We start from the raw sequence: 19,736 nt of genomic DNA on the forward strand, positions 1-19,736 counted from the left end.
CTGTTTCCCATTTGAAAAAAAGTTTTTAATTGTGGATCAGTGTCTCTTGACTGATAACGTAAGTTAATGCTTTATCCAGATTTTTTTTTTAAAAACCCTCTGCCCTCAGTCACATAAACAAGTTAACTTAATTGGCACTTTGTGTGGAAAAACTGGCTTGGAAAATTAATGGCGAGTCGCTGTATTTTTTTTGTTTTTAAATTTTAATCCTAATGCCAATCTTATTGCAACGAAGTTGGGGTGTTCGATTTTAGCAATACATAGATCCTCAGCAGCAACAGGTCACTCCTGTCACATCTCATCCATCTGTATGATCAAACAAGTTTTGTGATGATGCATTTTTTTTTAACTCGGGGGGGGGGGGGGGGGGGGGGGGGGGGAAGGCATAACTCATTACTCAAACTGCAGTTTTTTTCGGTCATGGAAATTTTGTCATCTGGGCTGCTTGCTCACTTTAAGACTTATTAAAATTGCGTGGTGCCATTAGTAATATTTGTTGATAAACATAAAAACAAGCATTTTACGTTTTCGCTTTCCCTTTCAACTAAAGTCCCTAGCCAAGGTAACTGCAGAAAGAAACATGAAAGTGAAAAACAAAATAGAAGAAGATAAAAGACAGCAAGTGTCAAAAGACTCCATCTTGAAAGGTGCAACAATAAGAGACAGCATTCTGACCCACAATTGGAGGCCAAGACCTCCCCCCCCCCCCCCCCCCCCCCCCCCCCCACACACACACCCAGTGCCTCAACCAAAGCTCAGATCCAGGCATGAACAAATTCATTTCTGAAAGATGACACACAGTCATGCCTTCAAGCTAGGTAGTCTTAGGAGCACAAACGATCTGGAGCCGGACATGCATTTATCAAAACCTCACCATACAGTCAGGAAGCTTGCATCACGGTACAAACCCTTAATTGTTGTATTCTGGAAAGACACGTAGTTAAAAAAACTCGTCCAAATATCAATCGATTTAAATGACCCTCATCTTGGCAAAAACTCTCAAACCTGGGACTTCGCAAAGTTCCAGGTTTGAGCGTTTTTAGCCAAGATGAGGATCATTTAAATGGCTCGAGTTTTCTGGCCAAATTTTTAGATACGTTATGTGACTTTCCAGAGTACCGCAGTTAGTTGGTTAAAAGTACACACTCACACACACAATTTTTAAATTAGTCTGGCAGCAGGTCTAAATATTGTGTAACCTGACATGACCACACATCTCAGGCCCCAACTGCCATCAATTTTCCAAGTAAAAGGATGCCAACAACAATAAAACTTCACTAAGCTGCCCCGTTTTGTCATTTATTACCAACTTAGCAATGAGAACTGACAGTATCAAATAAATGATAGAACTATTACATTGCTAAATAAATGTTAATCAGTCTTAAATATGGCAGTCTAATGAGGTTCTATTGCGTTAAGACAATCACATATTTTCTAATTGGAATCAAAAACCTCTCTTTGCGATTTCTAACGTTTTTGTTAAATGTTTTGATAAATGAGCCGAGATTATACAAATTTAATTGGATTTTTCAGTTCTGACATCAGACATTCTAAATTAATAATAACGAGTATATATGTAAACAATTGTCACACTGATACAATTTTTGTAAAATATTTTATTTCTGTTATTGGTTGCAACATTATACCATAAATATGTAATTTTTGTGTGAACACATGGCATGTAAATATTACACTTTGTACATCAGGTTGTCTTCAACAAGTCAATGGACCTCATATTGAGCAGTTTCCCAGATTTAGTAGGGTATTTTGTCATTCTCACTGGAGCAAGTGATCCTTTTACCATAGCTGACAATTCATGTTTCATTCCCTTCAATCTATTTTTGTCCTCTGCTTGTATAACTTTATCATCTGTGGGAACGCTGATATCATAATGTTAAGGGAAATAAAATCAAATCTGAACTATTACAAATTATCAATGGACTCACATTTTTTTATAAATAAAAGGGTTTTGTAAATAAAAGTTGGTTATTAACAAGATAATTAAGACTATCATCTTCAAAAAAAAAAAAAGAATATAAATTAGACTCTTTCACAGACCTGCCTAAGACAAAATTTCGTAGAACTAGACAGTTTTGGCTCCAAACTGGCAATTATATAAAGATCTTTAATTCAATAAACTTGTTGAAAACAATGTAAAACAATGTTTAGTTGCATGAGCTAGTACATATAGGAGCGAAAAGCATTATTTTAACATATTAAGGACAAATTGGTAATTTTAAAAAGTAGTATTATATTAGTGTCTAATATGTTAAAAATATAACTGAAAATTACGCATTTTTCTAATTCAAAGTAGGCAGGTCTGTCTTTCACCAACTAACACCTGCCAAAGGTAGGGCAAATATAATTATTATTATATAATAAATATCAGAAAAAGAACAGAGGAATGTGGAAGACAAAAACAGATAGAGAGAGTAAGTACAGTATACGCCCTGGCCCATGGGAAGCCAAGAGCCCCTTCCCCCTCATTATGGATAAACAATTGAATGTGAAGTAAAACAATAAAAAAAAGGATACAGGTCTTGGTCATCCACGATCATATCCATTTCCTCAGCAGCTTTTGTGAAAAAGTCATTATGTAACCTAATTTTCTTGGATCTGAAGAAGACACAATTGTACAATGTTATACATTCCTTGCAACATATTACTAATATAAAGGTAAAAAATAATAACAGCTGTCAGATATAACCTAATAATACTGACTTTGGGTCTATAAAATTACCGGTTTGTCAACAATAAAAGAACAAGTTTAAATATTCAAAGCCGTGAAAGAATTGTATTCAGATCATAAGATTTTTAGATATTTCCTTAACATTTTAAACAACATAATTCTTTTGTAATGAACTGAGAACAAAGGTGAAAAAAATACAGAAATGAAAACCTACCCTTGTAGGCGATTTTAATTCACATTACAAATACCCATGTTCAACCTAATAACTGAGTTTTGTAATTTTCGTTCTTTTACATTTTGATTTTGGTCATTGTATACAATACCTATTCAATTTTGAATAAAAAGAATGCAAGAAAAAATAGTAGTTTCACTCATACTAAAATGATTGAAGTTAAAAACAGATTCGCTGTGTCTAGTTTTTTTCATGACCATACTCTATGAACGTTTCACAATCATTTTGACAGGCACTGATATCTCACCTGTATTCTGCTACATCAATGCTTCGTGCTAGGTTAACCCTGGTTTTGACAGCAGGCAGGAGATCTGAATCTAGAGGCATTAGCGGTAGGTCTTCTCCTGGGGTGATTGATAGAAATGAAAGAATTATATATTTGACATAAAATAGCTAAATATTTTGCTCACCAAAAGCTATCAACTATGGAAATGGGATCTTATGAGTCAGTTGCTAAATGGTAGAAATATCATTAAGACTTGGCACTCTTGATAGGGAATGAACTGTTTTACATTCATTGCAGTGAGGAATAATTAATATATAGACAGCGGTGAGATCCAACAGCAAAGCAGTCAAGTTCTAAAATTGTTATTTATTTTTCTATATTAAGTTAGACAGGACGGCCTTTATCAATACAACTTGATAAATAGCATGGAATATCAAGTTGATTAAATAGTTACTATGATCAATAACAATAATAATAATAATAATAATTTTAAAAAGTCTGCATTGTATTTTGCAGAGAAAAAAACAAGACAAACCTTATGCAACGCCTTATGTCCCCTTATCTAAAAAAAAAACTGTAGTTTATATTAATAATCAAGCAACTGACCATTTTTCACTCCTTGTATAATTTTTCCGTAATTTCTGGCTTCCTCTGGAGCCACCAGCATCACACTAAGTCCTACATTGGAGGCCCTTGCTGTACGGCCACTTCTGTGCACATAATTCTGTCAATAAAATAAGGGAAGATGAAAGATATGGACATTTTTGGTCGAAGCAAACTTGAAAATCAATGTCACTGATTCCAAAAAGAGATTTTTAAAAAAAATGAGCTGTGACTGATTTACTGACCTAGTGACCTTTCACAGCTAAGTCACTTGACAGCAATATCTCAATTGCTTTCCTAAATCTATTTAGAATTCCCAGTCTTGGGCCTTCATTCAGGTTCTCCAAATGACAGGTCTCTGTTTAAGCAGTGCTGTAAGTTGTCTTCATCTAAATTTTTTTTTTAAATATTTGACAAACAAAACTACAATTGCTTAATTTGATGAACTATATTTCCTCTCAGATTAGGGATCCTCGTGTTTTTTACTCTCTCCATATCCTAGTGATAAAGAACAATGTGAAATTGAATGTAAGCTTCAATTTAAGATTGTTTTTGTTTACTCATCTTAACAACGCCACTACCACACTATCTCGTTCGTCTGTAGCATTTCATTTATCCTGTTTTGTTGATAAAGGGGAAACCATTTTATGTTTTCGTATATTACATTGAAGCTTACATTCAATTTCACATTGTTATTTATTTCTTCGAACTTCGAGCAGCACCATTTACATATCCTAGTGATTACATCAGGCCTGCCATAGACGAAGAACACAAAATTTGTTAGTTTCTCAAAAAATTATGGATTTCAAGAAAAATTCTGTGTAAATTGACCATATTATTACCAATTCCCTTCTCAAAAATTTGATTTAAAAATCTGAATTTGCCCAGCTTCGACCTCCATGAAGTCTGGATATGAGGTTGTGCCAAAAGTTGATTTTCATGTAAAACATGATGATGCAACCTAGCCAGCTGGTTGCTCTATCCTATTTTAAGATTCATGAAAACCAGAGCAAATTCTGGAAATCAAAGTTAGCTCAAGAAATTACAATATGAAAGAATACAATCAAATTTCTAATGATAAATACCTCCAACAAGCTTTTTTCATTTCACATTCAAATATGATAGACCTTAAGGACCAATCAGGCCTCAATCATTGATATTTCGTTGTGTTAAATTCAGAAGGGAGGATGAGTTAGAAAAGAAACTCGAGATACTTTATTCACTTTCCTTCTTCTCTCTCATCCTTACTGTCTCTTGCAAACACATTTTCTTAGAAGTGAGTTACTCATTGATATCTCTATGCCCGATGAGAAAATTAAGAATAAGCATTGGACTATTCAATTCCCATTAAATCGGTGAATTACACTGCCCATTTTGCTGTCACATACTTATCAGTATGATAGAGCGTTGTTGTATATATATTGATGCTATGCATTTAGTCAAAAAAAATCATAACATACACCAGCTGGATATAACGTACCAATATACAAAATTATGTGTAACCTTAAATGTTTATAGTCTGACTAATTTAATCTAGTGAGAACAACTCATAAAAATGATGGGCTAAAAACAATAACAAAGAGCGGAGTGACGTGAATTTCATTCATTCTATAGCTTTGATCACTTACTTCCTTGGTGAGTGGTACTTGATAGTGGATGACATAGTCCACATTTGGTATGTCCAATCCCCTAGCTGCCACATCAGATGCTAGAAGAAGTCCCTTGTTATTTGCTGAAGTATAGTATAAAGTCAAATATCATATAATATATGAGACATTCCGGGTTATATAGGTCACCTCCTGGGCAATGTTTTAAATAATTTATAACAAAATTTGAATTGTGTTTTTATCACTAAGTGAGATATGTGAACTTAAGCAAATGCTGATCATATTTACTCTCATTGCAAGGTTAAACAATTGTTTGTGGTGAAACAGGCACCAAAATGAAAAAAACTGGGATGGCTGATCATGACCTAGAGATAAATATAACAACTTTGTGCAAAAAATTAAATGGTCAACAAATAACATTTTAAATAAAATAAAAAAACTGGGAATTTGAAAATAAAACTTTTAATATCCCACATTCCAATGTTGACAGTCATCTTATAACTCAGCCATTTCAACTTTCAGTATTCAGTGAAAATATAAATAAAAGCAAAGAACACTTGTTTTCATTCAGTTGGTATCCTTTTTCATTGGGTTTCCAAGATAATTTTGATCACATTATTGTGCTTGTCTCATCGAACAGCTTAGTGAAATGAGCTAGATCTAAAAATGACATTACAAATTTATGAGGAGCCTTTTGAATTTAATATAGTAATAGAATTTAATGAAACTACATTTTACTTTAATATCTATAATTTACATTAATTCATTTTCTCCTTTAAAATGACCAAATTTAAATTTACCTCCTCCAGGCTGATAATAGTTTGGTTTTTTCCAATTTAATGACTTTCAAAAGGATTTTGACGTTATGGGAGCATTCTTGCCTATTAACGACAGACATCCAAGATAACAAAGATTTACTTCTACAAAAGAAATGCAAAATCTTCACCTTGAAGACCCTTGTCCACAAGAGGAAGTCTCTTGTCAAATGTGTGTTGCTAATGACAGACCTAATCTTCATCTTCAAAACCCTTGTTAACAAGGGGAAGTCTAAAAATTTATCAAAAGTTAGCCATGTACCTCTGCCAATCATATTAATCACAAGATAAGCTGGATGACAGATGATTAGAAAAAAAGACAAGAAGATTACCTGAAAATCTATCCAAGTTTTTCAACCTCTGTCTTTGCTGCATATCGGCATGAAGAGGATATGGTGAACATTCCAGTAAATTGAACACAGAGACTAAACGCCTCAGACAGTCTTTGCTGTTGGCAAAAACTAATGTCCTCCCTGGATGCTGGGTCAGGAAGTAGTACAAGTAAAAATCCTGTTGATAAGAATAAATGATAGAAGCCAATTATTATAATTGAAGAACAAAACCATTTTGAGGGAAAATGTATTAGAAAGAACAAAACCTATGCAAATTAAAATGAAAAAAATAAATTTATATATCAGGTTCTAATCAGGATTATTAGACCAGTTGCAATATGGTGAAAACATGACATTCTCTTTTAAAGAGATCAAATTTTCTCAAAAGTCACATGGTAAAGAACAGGCTAAAACATAAAATCCATTAGTCATTTCTGTCAAATATTTTGTACTGTTCCTTTGTTTGAAATCTTGTTACAAAGAGTGTTGTTTTATTTGGGGGTGGGGGGTTGGATAGACAAATGGCCGATGCAGATAATAGCAATTAGAAATATTTTACCAATATTCTTTTCCCAAGTTTTATTATAAATCCACCGAGGTTCATATTTCATTTAAACATTGTTTCCAGCTCTTATTCATAACTTAAATCAGTTATTGACGACAAACTACATTTTTTTTCTTCTAAACATTTAAAACACAGAATTAACCCTTATTTTTCAATAGAAGTAGAAGCAAATACTTTGATGATTTAGCATTTGTTTTCATTGAGAAGAAAATGACTTAATATGTGTGATTAGTCAGCATGAAACAGTAACAACAGGAACTATAACTGTAGGCAACAAGCACTTATGAGTGAGCAAAAGCCCTCTTCTTTAGATTCCCAGCTATCATCTTGAAAACAAAAATATCTAATTCGAACTCATTAACTGATCCCCTTGAACTTCACTTTAACCAAGTCTCACAACCAACAGTCACACTTTCTTCTTTAATTCATTACCTTTTCATCCATGCTACAGTTTATTCTCATTTCTGTCAGGGACTGGGCTGTTTTGTCTTTGGGTGTAAGGTCAAACACTTTAGGCTTTGTACCGAGACAAATCTTTTTTGTTAAATTTTCTGCAACATAAAATATAAAGCATTGTTTATAATATGATGGGTTAACAAGTGCCTGGGAAAAATAAGCCAAAGGTTGTTCAAAAATATAAAAGAGAGGTAGATGTTAGCAACAGTCTACATTTGACTCAATTTGAGTCTAGTCTGATGCTACCCCAAGGTCTCACTTTGATGACAACGGCCAGAACATGAATAGGGGTTCACTAAAAAAAATGAAGTCACATTGGTGCTACTGCTCACTTAATGACATTGTAAGGTGGCATGCCAGGTTAGAGTTAAACAAAATATTCCAGCTGTTAATATCATATTGATACAACAGCTTTGTGGTCTTGTGGTCTGACACTCAAACTTCAACCTGTTAGTCACAAGTTTGAATCCCACTATGATGGGACAAAGCTACATTCTCTTACCATCTTTAAAAGTGAAATGAGTATCTGGTCGATGACAATGATGTCTCCGTAAAACAACTATAGTCAAAATCCCTAATGAGTATCAAGCCTCGTCATACACATATTTGGTGTTGCTTTTGGCTTGGGACCTAACGTACAACGGTTTGAGCATATTCAGTGAATACTGCGCTCAGGTTAATTTTTTCTTTTTAAACTTGAGATTTAAAAAACTTACTCAACTTGTCTTTCTCCAGATCTTTCTCTTTCTTTTTATTCAACAATCGTTTTGGTACATTGACTTCCATAGTCAGGGTGGCAGACATGACAAAAGACTGTCGCTTTTTGTTACGCCTTGGACTCCTGTGGATGGAGAGTAAAATAGACAAGAGTAAGGCAAAATGATCAAATCACAGAGGCCAAAAAAGGAAGAGGAGGAAAATTTAGACTGGATTTTAAAAAAATAAAAATAAATAAATAGGTAAAAATTAATAGCTGAGAGAAAATGCATAAACGAGCCAAATGACAGCTCTTTTACATCTTGGACTCCAGATAAAGACAGTTAAACAGAAAGAAAGAAAGAGACAAGAGAGAGAGAGAGAGAGACAAGAGAGAGAGAGAGAGAGAGAGAGAGAGAGAGAGAGAGAGAGAGAGAGAGAGAGAGAGAGATGGGCATTCTTATCTTTCATTCCATCCATACCACCATCAGGGGCCTTGTGATAAAAACTTAAAAGATACTATGCTCCAGTATATCTAGAATGACATCATTCATGGAGACAGTCACCAAAAGTTATAAATCAAAAGCCAGTCCCATCTCCCATATCTAAAGGTCTTCAAGTCCATCCGAATTTCCGTAAAAACTTTCAATTTTCTGTACTACTTGGCAGGTATAGAGTAGAATCAATGCTTTTTTCTAAACTCTGTCATTTTCATCTACGAAAATATGTATTTTGTTTGGTTAAAGTTTACATCATTAGTATTTAGCTCTTAGTTTGTTTCAAGTGTAAAGAAAAAAAAAAAGAATAAAACGTTAAAAGATACTCTATTATTCTGTACCTAAACAAATCATCATCATTGTCGCCATCATCTTCAATATGTAAGTATTTGTGGTGAATGCATAATTTCAATCATGGGGGCCAGCAGGAAGAATTGCTGAAACCTGAAACTAAAATCTCGACACTTTGCCAAACCTGAAAATGTTCCTACTGAAAATGCGGCCTAAACTTTACTCTTGATTTTTGTTTTTAAAGGTTTTACGGCACTTGCAACACATTAAGGTCATATCAGCACCAGTAAAAAGGAAGAAAATGGGTTAGTGAAAAGTTCTAGAATTACAATTTAAGCACCCAAGAAAAGGTAAGACAAAGGGGAATTCGTTCAAATAAGAAACAGGTGTAGATTCCGAGATTACACTATCAAAGTACTTAGTTTTAGATTACTAAAAGTCTCATCCAGACACAAGCATAGGTCCCCACTACGAGGAATACACTCAAATGTTTGACAAATATAACATAAAGAAAACATAATACCAAACATAACATAGAGATGATTTACAAGGAAAAAAATATCATCTCCCAAAACTAACTATACATTTGACTGTTTCCCTCTCAGCTAGAGTATCCGGCCAGGGACAGGACAAAACCCAGTAATCTCATTCCAAGACAAAGACAGTGAGTTGGAAGACAGATATAAGGGGATAGAAGACCACTATGGGAGGCCAGGAACCCCACCCAGAACTTTACTCTTATTTCAATCACCGTTTTTATACCATTATTAAATGATTACACAGCAAACATATTGACACAATGAGGAAATTAATTTGATTTTAAAACCCTTATAATACATAGTGAAACACTCACAGTGCAGTTGTCTCTCTTTAGGGGAGCCAAAGAACAGAGAGAGACAGTACCAGAGGTACTCCATCAACATTTTTTGGTTATTTTACTCAAAACACTGAAACCGGAGGTATCTGACTTCGAGATATCGCGAAACCGGAATTCCGTCATGAACCGGAAAACTGGCACCCATGATTTCAATTACTAGACAATTGATATTTGTCTTTCATTATTTGATTAGATGGTAACGATGGCAATGATCACCAATTGCTTAAAAACAAAAGTAAAATTGAATTTAAAAAAAAAAAAAGTTTTAAGATATGACCACTTATCTAAGGATGTTCCGAATAGTTTTGTCACTGTTGACTTATATCCTTAGCTTAAGGAGCCAAGAAATAATTTTTCAGAGCAGCTTTCTTAATCTTTTTTTATAATGAATACAGTATTTTCTAAAGTCTTACTCGTTTAATCCATCTCTGGAATAACTAAATGTTTACCCATTTTTGATCTTACAAGTTCTGACATAAAGACATTAGAGAGATGTCTGTTGAAATTCTCCGCTATCAGTGTATACAGCATTCTGATTCCTTACTGGTGTACCAACTATAACATCACAATTTTGTTGTTTTGAGTAAATTTCTAGTTTGTCTTTTTTATGGTGTCATTAACAATGATTGTTCATGAGAAAGGCTTTCTACAGTCTTATCCATGGTTGATAGAATCCTCTAGAGATCAGAGGTCCATGTTTTTTTCTACATAAGTTATCCTGTTGTAGTTTGCTTTTGATGGCTTTAATGTTGGCCTATTTATTTTCAAAATCGAGATTTTATGGAACTATGTTAATGTTTTTCTATTATTGCTGTGATGTTCACGTGCATAAATGTAAGAATTCAAATTGAATACAAAATTGTTTAAAATTACTGTTCTAGTCTCAATTTATGCTTCTGTTAAAAAAACAAAACAAAACCCAATAGACAAGCCTTTGAATGTTTTGCCTATGATTTTCAATTATCAATGCAAACAGCTTTATGAACCACAATATTTTGTCACATACGTGTTAATCATCTCCAGGAGCCGTGTTAATTCCTCATAATGTCCTTTCTCAACCATACGATCAGCCTCATCCACAACTAAACTGTGTATCAGGTCCACTTGACTTAAGTGTTCATCTCCCTGAGGAAGTAGCAATAATAGAGATATGTTCATTGAACCTAAGGAACAAATGTCATCAAATGCCAACCATTCAAGTTCGAGGAAGATATTAGTGTCTTGAGTCCTAAAATGATCTTGCTCTCCAAAATATTGGATACTTTTTAATTGCAGGAGATGGAAGTTTATGTGGTCGGCATATTTGAATTAATTAATATGCAACTAGAAAGGGCCTTTGAGATTTAAAAATATCAATGTCAATAGAAAGATGCCATTAATTAAATAACCCCCCCCCCCCCACCACCCCCAAAAACGTTTTCAAAAAAGACAAAAGCTATCGAAGTAGATCTACCACATACAGCAGACAAATTTTTAATTATCATTTTCAGTTACAAATCATAATTACAGAAAAACATCTGCATCAACGGACGATGCAAGATTTGTATCCATATTCAAATCATTATACCATCATAATGACGAGCATGTCTTCTAAAAAATATCAATATAAATCTACAATAGACTATTCTACAAACATTCAGTCATTTACATTAGTCTTAAAATATGCATCAATGCTAGAAAATAAATATTACCTCTTCTATCAACTGCCACAATCTGCCAGGTGTTGCTATGATCACTTCTGGGAGCCGTTTTAAGAGTCGTCGCTGTTTTTCCACAGACATTCCGCCAACAACAGTGGCAAACTATTAATAATTAAAAAAAAAAAAGATACACATCGAAAGTAGAAATGAAAAGCATTAACTTTAAATACATTGAACAAGAACCTTGAAATTTGGAACATTTTGTCTGAATCTGTCATCCATTTGACAACTTTATTTCTAATTTCCAAGTTCTCTAGGACAAAATATTTGACCATTGCTATCAAAGCTTTTAATGCCTGATTGGACGTTGTTACCCCACTGCAGCACATGAATGCAGGGTGTGTGCATTAAAAGCATGCGTACCATGGGTTTTTGGATAAACAACTAGGTGCAAACAGTGCACACCTGCCAACCCATACTGGAAAAATACAAAAAGGTCAACCTAAAAAAAAAATGTGTCAGTGAAAAAAATAATATATAATAATATAATGAATTTATATAGCGCCTAGTTCCAATTGCTCACTGGCGCTTTACATCAACACATCATATATCATGCACAGGTAAAAAACTGACAAGTTAAAAACCACATTGATATAATAATAAAATAAGACTCCAAGTATGTATTTTATTATAATCTATCTACGACTCCTAGTATGTATTTTATTATAATTTAATTATATGCGCTACAGAAAAGTTCAGTTTTTAAAACCTACAAGTTAGTGAAGTTTCACTACTTTTTGTTTCAATACTCATGGAGTTCCACAATCGGGGGGCATGGCTGTCATGACTGGGTTCATAAAGGCAGATAAGTTCTTGAAGGTAAACAGGAGCATAGTTTAAGCAATTGAAAAAGTATTTTACATTCAATTCTAAACTTTACAGGTAGTCTGTCAGAGGTAACAAGAAAACCAGTCAAGAAAAGTACCTCCGAATCTGAATAATGTCTTAAGTCTGTCAATTAAAAGAGTATGGTCTATTGTGTCAAAAGCAGCACTAAGGTTGAGTAGTACGATAACATCATTTTCATGGCATAAATGATTTATGATATCATTGTGAATTTTAAAAGAGCAGTTTCAGTGCTGTGAAACGGATGATAAGCAGACTGAAATTTAGAGAATAATTTGTGTTCATTCAAAAATGTGTTTAGCCTGAAAGCAACAATTTTGTCAATTAGTTTAGACATGAAGGTCAGATTCAAAACTGGTCAATAATTATTTGGGTCTTCCTTGTCAAGTCTGGATTTCTTTAATATGGGAGTGACAATATTATGTTTAAGATTGTTAGATACTTCACCAATAAACAAACTAACATTTAAATGTAGACACATGAGACAAGTTTCACACTTCAGAACAAGAAAGGCAATGTTGCAAGCATTAAACTGTCATATCTGCGTAAAACACACACCCCCCACCCAAGTTTTGAAATTTACATGCCTTATGATCTCGATAGAAAAAAATATCTGAAATAGGTGTGATATCACATCAATAGGGAGTGTACTTTTTTCTGATTGTTTGTTTCTGTTGTTTTTATTTTAAATTGATTTTTCATTCTTATCCTCCCCCTCTTCTTTATTTGTTCGATCTTAAGAGATGGTGAAAAAGGGGGAGGGGTCAACACTTTGTTTCACCTCCAGAGGTTTGAAAAGATGGGTATCGTAAACTAAAATTTAAAGTATTACAAAAAGAATTAATATCAAAGAATTTGATCTGCTTAATATCTTTATTATCTTTATCTGCATACAAATTTTGAGATTATCAAGATCTGAAGACAAATAAAAAACCTTTGGTGCGGACATATTTATGTGCTTTCTCCTTTATGATATGAATTTCTTTACTGATACTCTTTAGCAGTTAAAATCTCAAAGGCACACAAAAAGGATCTCAACAGTCAATGCTTAATATAATAACGTGAAAATGAAACAAAATATCATCTGGATTGGGACTAAAATTAACTTTAACTGATTAAAAATTATATATCTTATTTAGACTTTACTAGCCTCGTACATTGATGTCTGTGTATTTGGCCAGCCTTGAGAGATGCTTTTGCACTTGAACTGCCAATTCTCTTGTTGGTTCAAGAATCAATACTTGAGGAGGGCTTTTCTGTGAGAGCAAGGAAATTATAATAACAGTATTAATTATTAACACCATTATAGAAATAATTACTAATTAATATTAAAAATAAAATCCATATTGTGCTTATCCATAGTTTACTACAATGTCCTAGTGCGACATATATAAAATTAACATATAGGATGCTATGTATTCTCTCTACTTTTATAGAAGATCTGGCAAATAATAACAAGCATCGATAAAATGGAAGAAATGACACTTGATAAAGTTGTCATAGAATGTGGAAAGAGTTCTGGAAACTATAAAAGGTTCACAAAATTGTCCGTTACAGGGAATATCTTCAATAGAATCTTATTTAACGGAATGAAGGACACAATTGAAGCTATCAATCTGATTTAAAATTGCTCATAAAGATAGCAAAGCTCCTGGTCATTTCAGAATAATCAAGAGAATAAAATACACAGCTATATATCAACTTCCCAGACTACAAGGAAGCACTCGTAGCATGGAAAGCCTGTGGAAGTTAAAGATAAATCAATTGGAACGCACCAAAAACTGTGATCAATTCAGGACTTTTCCAAAGAGCAATTAACTCATTTGTGACAGATCAACTCGGTTGTTTCACAAATATTATGTTTTGAATTTGACCACAAGACAAGTAACTATAAATCATGAATTACTGCAAAACAAGAGTATAAAAATTATATTCAAAGTAATTTCAAAAGTGAACATTGACCCGGTTGCACTTTGATCAATGATGAAATAATTCAGCATATGAATAATATGTAAAAACTTACAGTATGAATTGTTTCCTTTTCAACATCATCACTATCTTCATTCTCTTCAACATGAAATTCTCCACCTGGATGTTGATGTGCTGATTTTCCAAGAGCAGTATTAAAGTCAAAATCACCATCATCACTATCGACATCTGATCCAATGCCAGCAAATTCCGTCGTTTCGTTAATATCACTAGATTCCTCATCTGCCTCCATATCAACATCAATACCATCACCTTCATCGTTTTCACTTCCCACCTCATCTACACATAATCCTTCATCTGAACTCCCAAAACTGGTTTGATTTCCAACTCCGTGTTGTTTCTGACTAGCCAAGACTTTACCCAAAACAGGGATACCAAATGCGAGTGTTTTTCCACTTCCCTGGAGAGAAAAAATAAAACATTACAAAATATAATATATATAAATTCCTCTCAATGGTCAATCTATTATAATAAATCTGTATGTACGAGGGCTCTTTCAGAAATAACCGAAAAATGCCCATTGATCAGCAACCAGTGGGGATTTTTTAATTCTGTAAATGACATGATATTCCTTATTTCCTTACGGATATTCCCAGAAATTATGAAGTGCATCATTTTGCACAATGAATTTCTAGACGATTTTAAAGATGGCGGCCCACCTTGAAACTTGGTCAAAGGAGGAAATCAGAGCTGTCATACGTTTTTTGAACGCCAAAAGTCTGAATCCTACCGAAATTCATAAAGAACTTCAGAGTGTATATGGTGAGCATGTTATAAGCCGTACACAAGTCTATCACTGGTGTAATTTGTTTGAAGCCGGCCATTCCGACTTGACAGACAGGGAAGGGAGAGGGCGTTTGATAACTGCGATGTCAGAAGACAATGTGAAGCGAGTTGATGAGCTTATTCGTCAAGACAGGAGGTTGAAACTTCATGAAATCACAAGCAGTCTTGAAATTTCGGAAACTTCTACCCATAGAATTGCATTTGATGAACTTGGCTACAGAAAAGTCAGCGCAAGATGGGTTCCTAAGCAATTGACAGACAATCATAAAGAACAAAGATTGGACATCTGCAGGGAACTTTTGAGAAGAAGCAAGAGCTCACGCAGGGTTCACGAGCATAATATTTCCTGCCAACCAATGTTTTGTTTATTCATCTTAAGTACATCACTACCACATCATCTCATTCATCTGTGGTGTTTCAATCATCCTGTTTTGTTGATAAAGGGGAAACCCGAAATATTCATTTGATCTGTTTTTGTGATTAAATTGAAGCTTACATTCAACTTCACGTTATTATTTACGAGTACAGATGTAGAAAAATCCAGTTTCAGAATATGTCTACTTCAGGAAAAAGAATACAGTCCAACATGTCACGGCAGGCACCTGTATTGTCTGACAGTTATTGAGAATCACGGTAGTTTTTGTTTCCCTTTATCTAAATAAATAAACTTTATTCACTCACAAGGTTTACAAATGTGAATAAATAAATAAGCGTTATAAATATACATTTATATATTTTTATACAGCAGTATAGTGAATAAAATTTTGTTTTTAAATCAATAGTAGAAGCACTTTTACTGCAGCTTTTATTTTCATGTTATGGACCACACTGTTTTTAATAAAATTATGTAAATGTATGTCATAATGCTTATTTATCTATTCTTGCAATCCACGTTTGTAAACCAAAATTCCATATATATGGATGAATAAAATTTCACTATACAGTTCACTCCGCTTAATCGCACATTGGTTAATCGCATACTCCACTTATACGCTACACATTCCCGAAAAACTTAATTTTTTCTATATAATCGCACACTTTCACAGCTTAATCGCTACATCTTGATTCCATCTTGATTTGAGAAAAATATCTAAAAAAATACAATTAAAAAAGGTTATGAAAATGCGGTTCACATTGAACCAGTTCGCCACGTTAATATCATATCACGGGTGAAAAATCTTTACCGCCTATTCAATTCCACGGTCCCTCTGACCCGACTAGGTCAGACGCGCAATGCTTGTTACCTGACATCAAAGGATTGAACTGGCATCAACTTAAGGCAAGTCTTTCTCCCCAGTAGAAAGCTGAATCTCGAGCTGTTAGGTTGACAAAATATCGTGCTTGAAAAATAACATGACGAAAAACACTATGATGCTGATGTCCCTTCTGCCAGCCAATGGAGTGATGAAGTTTTGAAACTTCTTCAGCAGTATTTACAATGCAGACGAGATGAGGCTTTACTACAATCAACACTTCACGATTACCACTCTCACAAACAATATGTCACATTTTGTTGTCGATGAAACATGAATAAAAAGACAAATTTTAAAAGAAAAAAAGCCCCCAAACACCCCCCCCCCCCAAAAAAAACAAAAAACAAACAAAACAAAGCCCCTTCCAATCAGTCCAATGTCTTGAATATGACGGTCCCAAGCCCGAAGTGCACTCCGCTTGATTGACACACTAACCTGAACTCCAGAGGGTGTGCAATTAAGCGGAGTTGACTGTAATTCCATACTTTAATCTAACAATTCAGTTTTCTGCATCTCCTTCGTGACACATAACATTGTGTCGAGGCAATGGGTCACACATATATGTGGTTATAAATTATTGTTGACCAAACTCACAGTTTCAGCAGCTGCTAATACATCCTGTAGGTCTCTGATCGCACTGGGCAGGGTGAGAGTTTGGATAGTGGTGGGGTTCTGAAATCCTTGCTCTTGAAGGGATTTCAATAAGGCTTCCGGTACAAACAAGTTGCTCCATTTTGACATGTCTTTGAAAATAAAGTAAAAGTATTTGAAACAGATGTTTAATACAATTTGATATAAAATTGGAGTTGATGATGACTATGATAATAATAATAATAATGTTAATAATAATGCTGATAATAATAATAATAATAATAATAATAATAATAATAATAATAATAATAATAATAATAAATAATAATAATAATAATATTTAATAATAATAATTATTATTATTATAATGTTGCTGCTGTTGTTGATGAAATTGGTGATGATGATGATAATGTTTAACGCTTTTACACTGAGACTTAATGTCATCAAAATCATAACTTTTCACATTTTATTCATGACCAGAGATCTATTGTTTTCACCAAGAGAGCAGCTATAGCTATGTCATTCAGACTGATGTCCATATCCCATCGATTTTTGGCCTTTTGTGGTTAAAATGGTAAAAATCAGGTCAAAGTAAAACCAAACTACACTTAAAAAGGAATAAGTCGATCAACAAAAATGCAATAAATTCTATCACTGAAATGCAGTTGTTGTTGTTTGTTGCTTTAGGTCTCTTCCAACACAATTGAGGTTATATGAGAGACCGCTGAAACAAAAAAACAAGCAATCTAACAAAAATAGTACAAATGTAAATCAAAATCATAACCTAAAGATATCATAAGCTAAATTATAAATAACCAAGAACAAACAGGCAGAAGATTTACAGAAAAAAAAATATCCCCTGTCAAAAATACAATCACAAACCAAAGAAGCAGGATAGGCTAGTAAAGAAAAGAAGAAACGACATCACTATCGGACCGTACACCCATGCGAACATCATAGGTATATGATTGAAGGGTGATGCTCCCATCCAACCACCCGGAAATGCAGTTGTATTTCATTGACAAATATAATATACATATAATGTGGTATACAGGCTGAAACATTGATGTAGACTGCAAAATCGTGGTAAAAATAATAACAATAATAATACCAGGGATGCCACCAAGCAAATTTTAAAAAGCCTGAAAACTTGCGCTGACGAGATACAAATCAACGTCAAGGGCTTTGTAGGGATTTGAAAAATATCAAATTTGGAATATTGTTTCAGTACTTATTATTGCAATTGAGAGCAAATAACACACAAAAGAAAGGAGAGTTAACAGTTTTCAAATTGACAAAATAAGGTGCTGAAAACAAAATATAGACAAATTAATATCAATAGCTATCAGGGGTGAGAATGACTGGTCACATAAAAGGAGAAAATTTTGCATTGTGAAGATCATGACCCAACCATGCAACCATAACCTATAAATTTGAACTTCACTCAAATTCATTGAGATGCCATCCAAAATTTGTCTGGCAGCAATTTCTGATACGACTCCAGCAATTTCTGATACGACTCGGAGAATTTCAAAAGTTGAAATTGTAATTACATTTGGTGGTTGTAGTAGGGATGATGATGTGGTGGTGGTTGTAGTAGTAGTGGTGGTAGGGATGATGATGTGGTGGTGATTGTAGTAGTAGTAGTAGTAGTAGTGGTCTTAGAGATGATGATCTGATGGTGGTTGTAGTAGTAGTGGTTCTAGGGATGATGATGTGGTGGTGGTGGTTGTAGTCGTGGTGATCTTTTAGAGATAATTGTGTGGTGGTGGTTGTAATAGTTGTGGTAGGAATGATAATGTGGTGGTAGTTGTAGTAGTACTGGTGGTAGGGATGATGTGGGTGTTATTTGTAGTAGTAGTGTTGGTAGGGATGATGATGTGGTGGTGGTTGTAATAGTAGTGGTGGTAGAGATGATGTAGTGGTTTTGGTGAGTGTTTTTTATTCAGTGATAATAATAGCAATTTGTCAAAAAGGAGGAAAATGTCTCCGTCTATCGGTCAACCGCAAGCAAAGTGTAAAAATAACAGGAACATAGTTTTGTATTGGTATTATGTAATATATTACTATTACTAGTATAAATCCATTCTTATCATTAAACATAAATTTACTTTTTGTAAACATTTAATGAATTGTCCTTTCCACATGTTAAAGGCCTACAATGTTATTCAAATAAAAGGCCAGAAAGTGTTGTTTTGTTTTGATTTTTACTTTATAAAGCAGGCTAAAATATCTTTTATTTTGTACCGAAACCTAGTGGTTATTCAGCTTATAAATACAACCCAAGAATCTCACAAAGTTAAAGCCATAGTCAAAAGGTAAAAAGAAAGAAGAATAAACTAAGCCAATCATCATTGTTTTATTCTAGGCTAATGTATTATCTCTGTATAACCAGATGATTTAACGGATGGTTGCGAAAGAAATAAAGAGAGAGAGAGAGAGAGAGAGAGAGAGAGAGAGAGAGAGAGAGGGGGGGGGGGGGGGGGGGAGGAGACTTCTCTACCAGAATAATTTATGAATTGATCTTAGGAATTCTATATCAAAAAAAAAAAAAAAAAAAGAAGAAAAGAGAAATGGAAAGAAAGGCAAAGGGAAAGAGAAAGAGAGAGAGAGAGAGAGAGAGAGAGAGAGAGAGAGAGAGAGAGAGAGAGAGAGAGAGAGAGAGAGAGAGAGAGAGGAGAGAGA

The 19,736-nt window shown here is 34.0% G+C and overlaps 1 protein-coding gene across 2 annotated transcripts in view; it reads right to left on the reverse strand.

The window, feature by feature from the left end:
* Positions 1-1,598: 1,598 nt before the first annotated feature.
* Positions 1,599-19,736, reverse strand: part of LOC144957883 (ATP-dependent RNA helicase DDX24-like) — a 20,084-nt gene continuing 1,946 nt past the window's right edge. For both annotated transcript variants that reach the window (XM_078889403.1, XM_078889412.1), the window contains exons 3-15: positions 17,055-17,203; positions 14,456-14,821; positions 13,590-13,688; positions 11,578-11,688; positions 10,893-11,011; positions 8,242-8,366; positions 7,502-7,620; positions 6,505-6,682; positions 5,379-5,482; positions 3,754-3,871; positions 3,169-3,265; positions 2,536-2,616; positions 1,599-1,880 (exon numbers count right to left, since the gene is read on the reverse strand). In XM_078889403.1, the coding sequence (XP_078745529.1) occupies positions 1,703-1,880; positions 2,536-2,616; positions 3,169-3,265; positions 3,754-3,871; positions 5,379-5,482; positions 6,505-6,682; positions 7,502-7,620; positions 8,242-8,366; positions 10,893-11,011; positions 11,578-11,688; positions 13,590-13,688; positions 14,456-14,821; positions 17,055-17,203 (1,844 nt within the window). In that variant the 3' untranslated portion in view covers positions 1,599-1,702. The remainder of the gene's footprint in view (positions 1,881-2,535; positions 2,617-3,168; positions 3,266-3,753; positions 3,872-5,378; positions 5,483-6,504; positions 6,683-7,501; positions 7,621-8,241; positions 8,367-10,892; positions 11,012-11,577; positions 11,689-13,589; positions 13,689-14,455; positions 14,822-17,054; positions 17,204-19,736) is intronic.

The sequence above is a fragment of the Berghia stephanieae genome, chromosome 1 (assembly GCF_034508935.2).
Source record: "Berghia stephanieae isolate SIO BIC M18660-M18661 chromosome 1, UCSD_Bste_1.3, whole genome shotgun sequence".
NCBI lineage: Eukaryota > Metazoa > Mollusca > Gastropoda > Nudibranchia > Aeolidiidae > Berghia > Berghia stephanieae.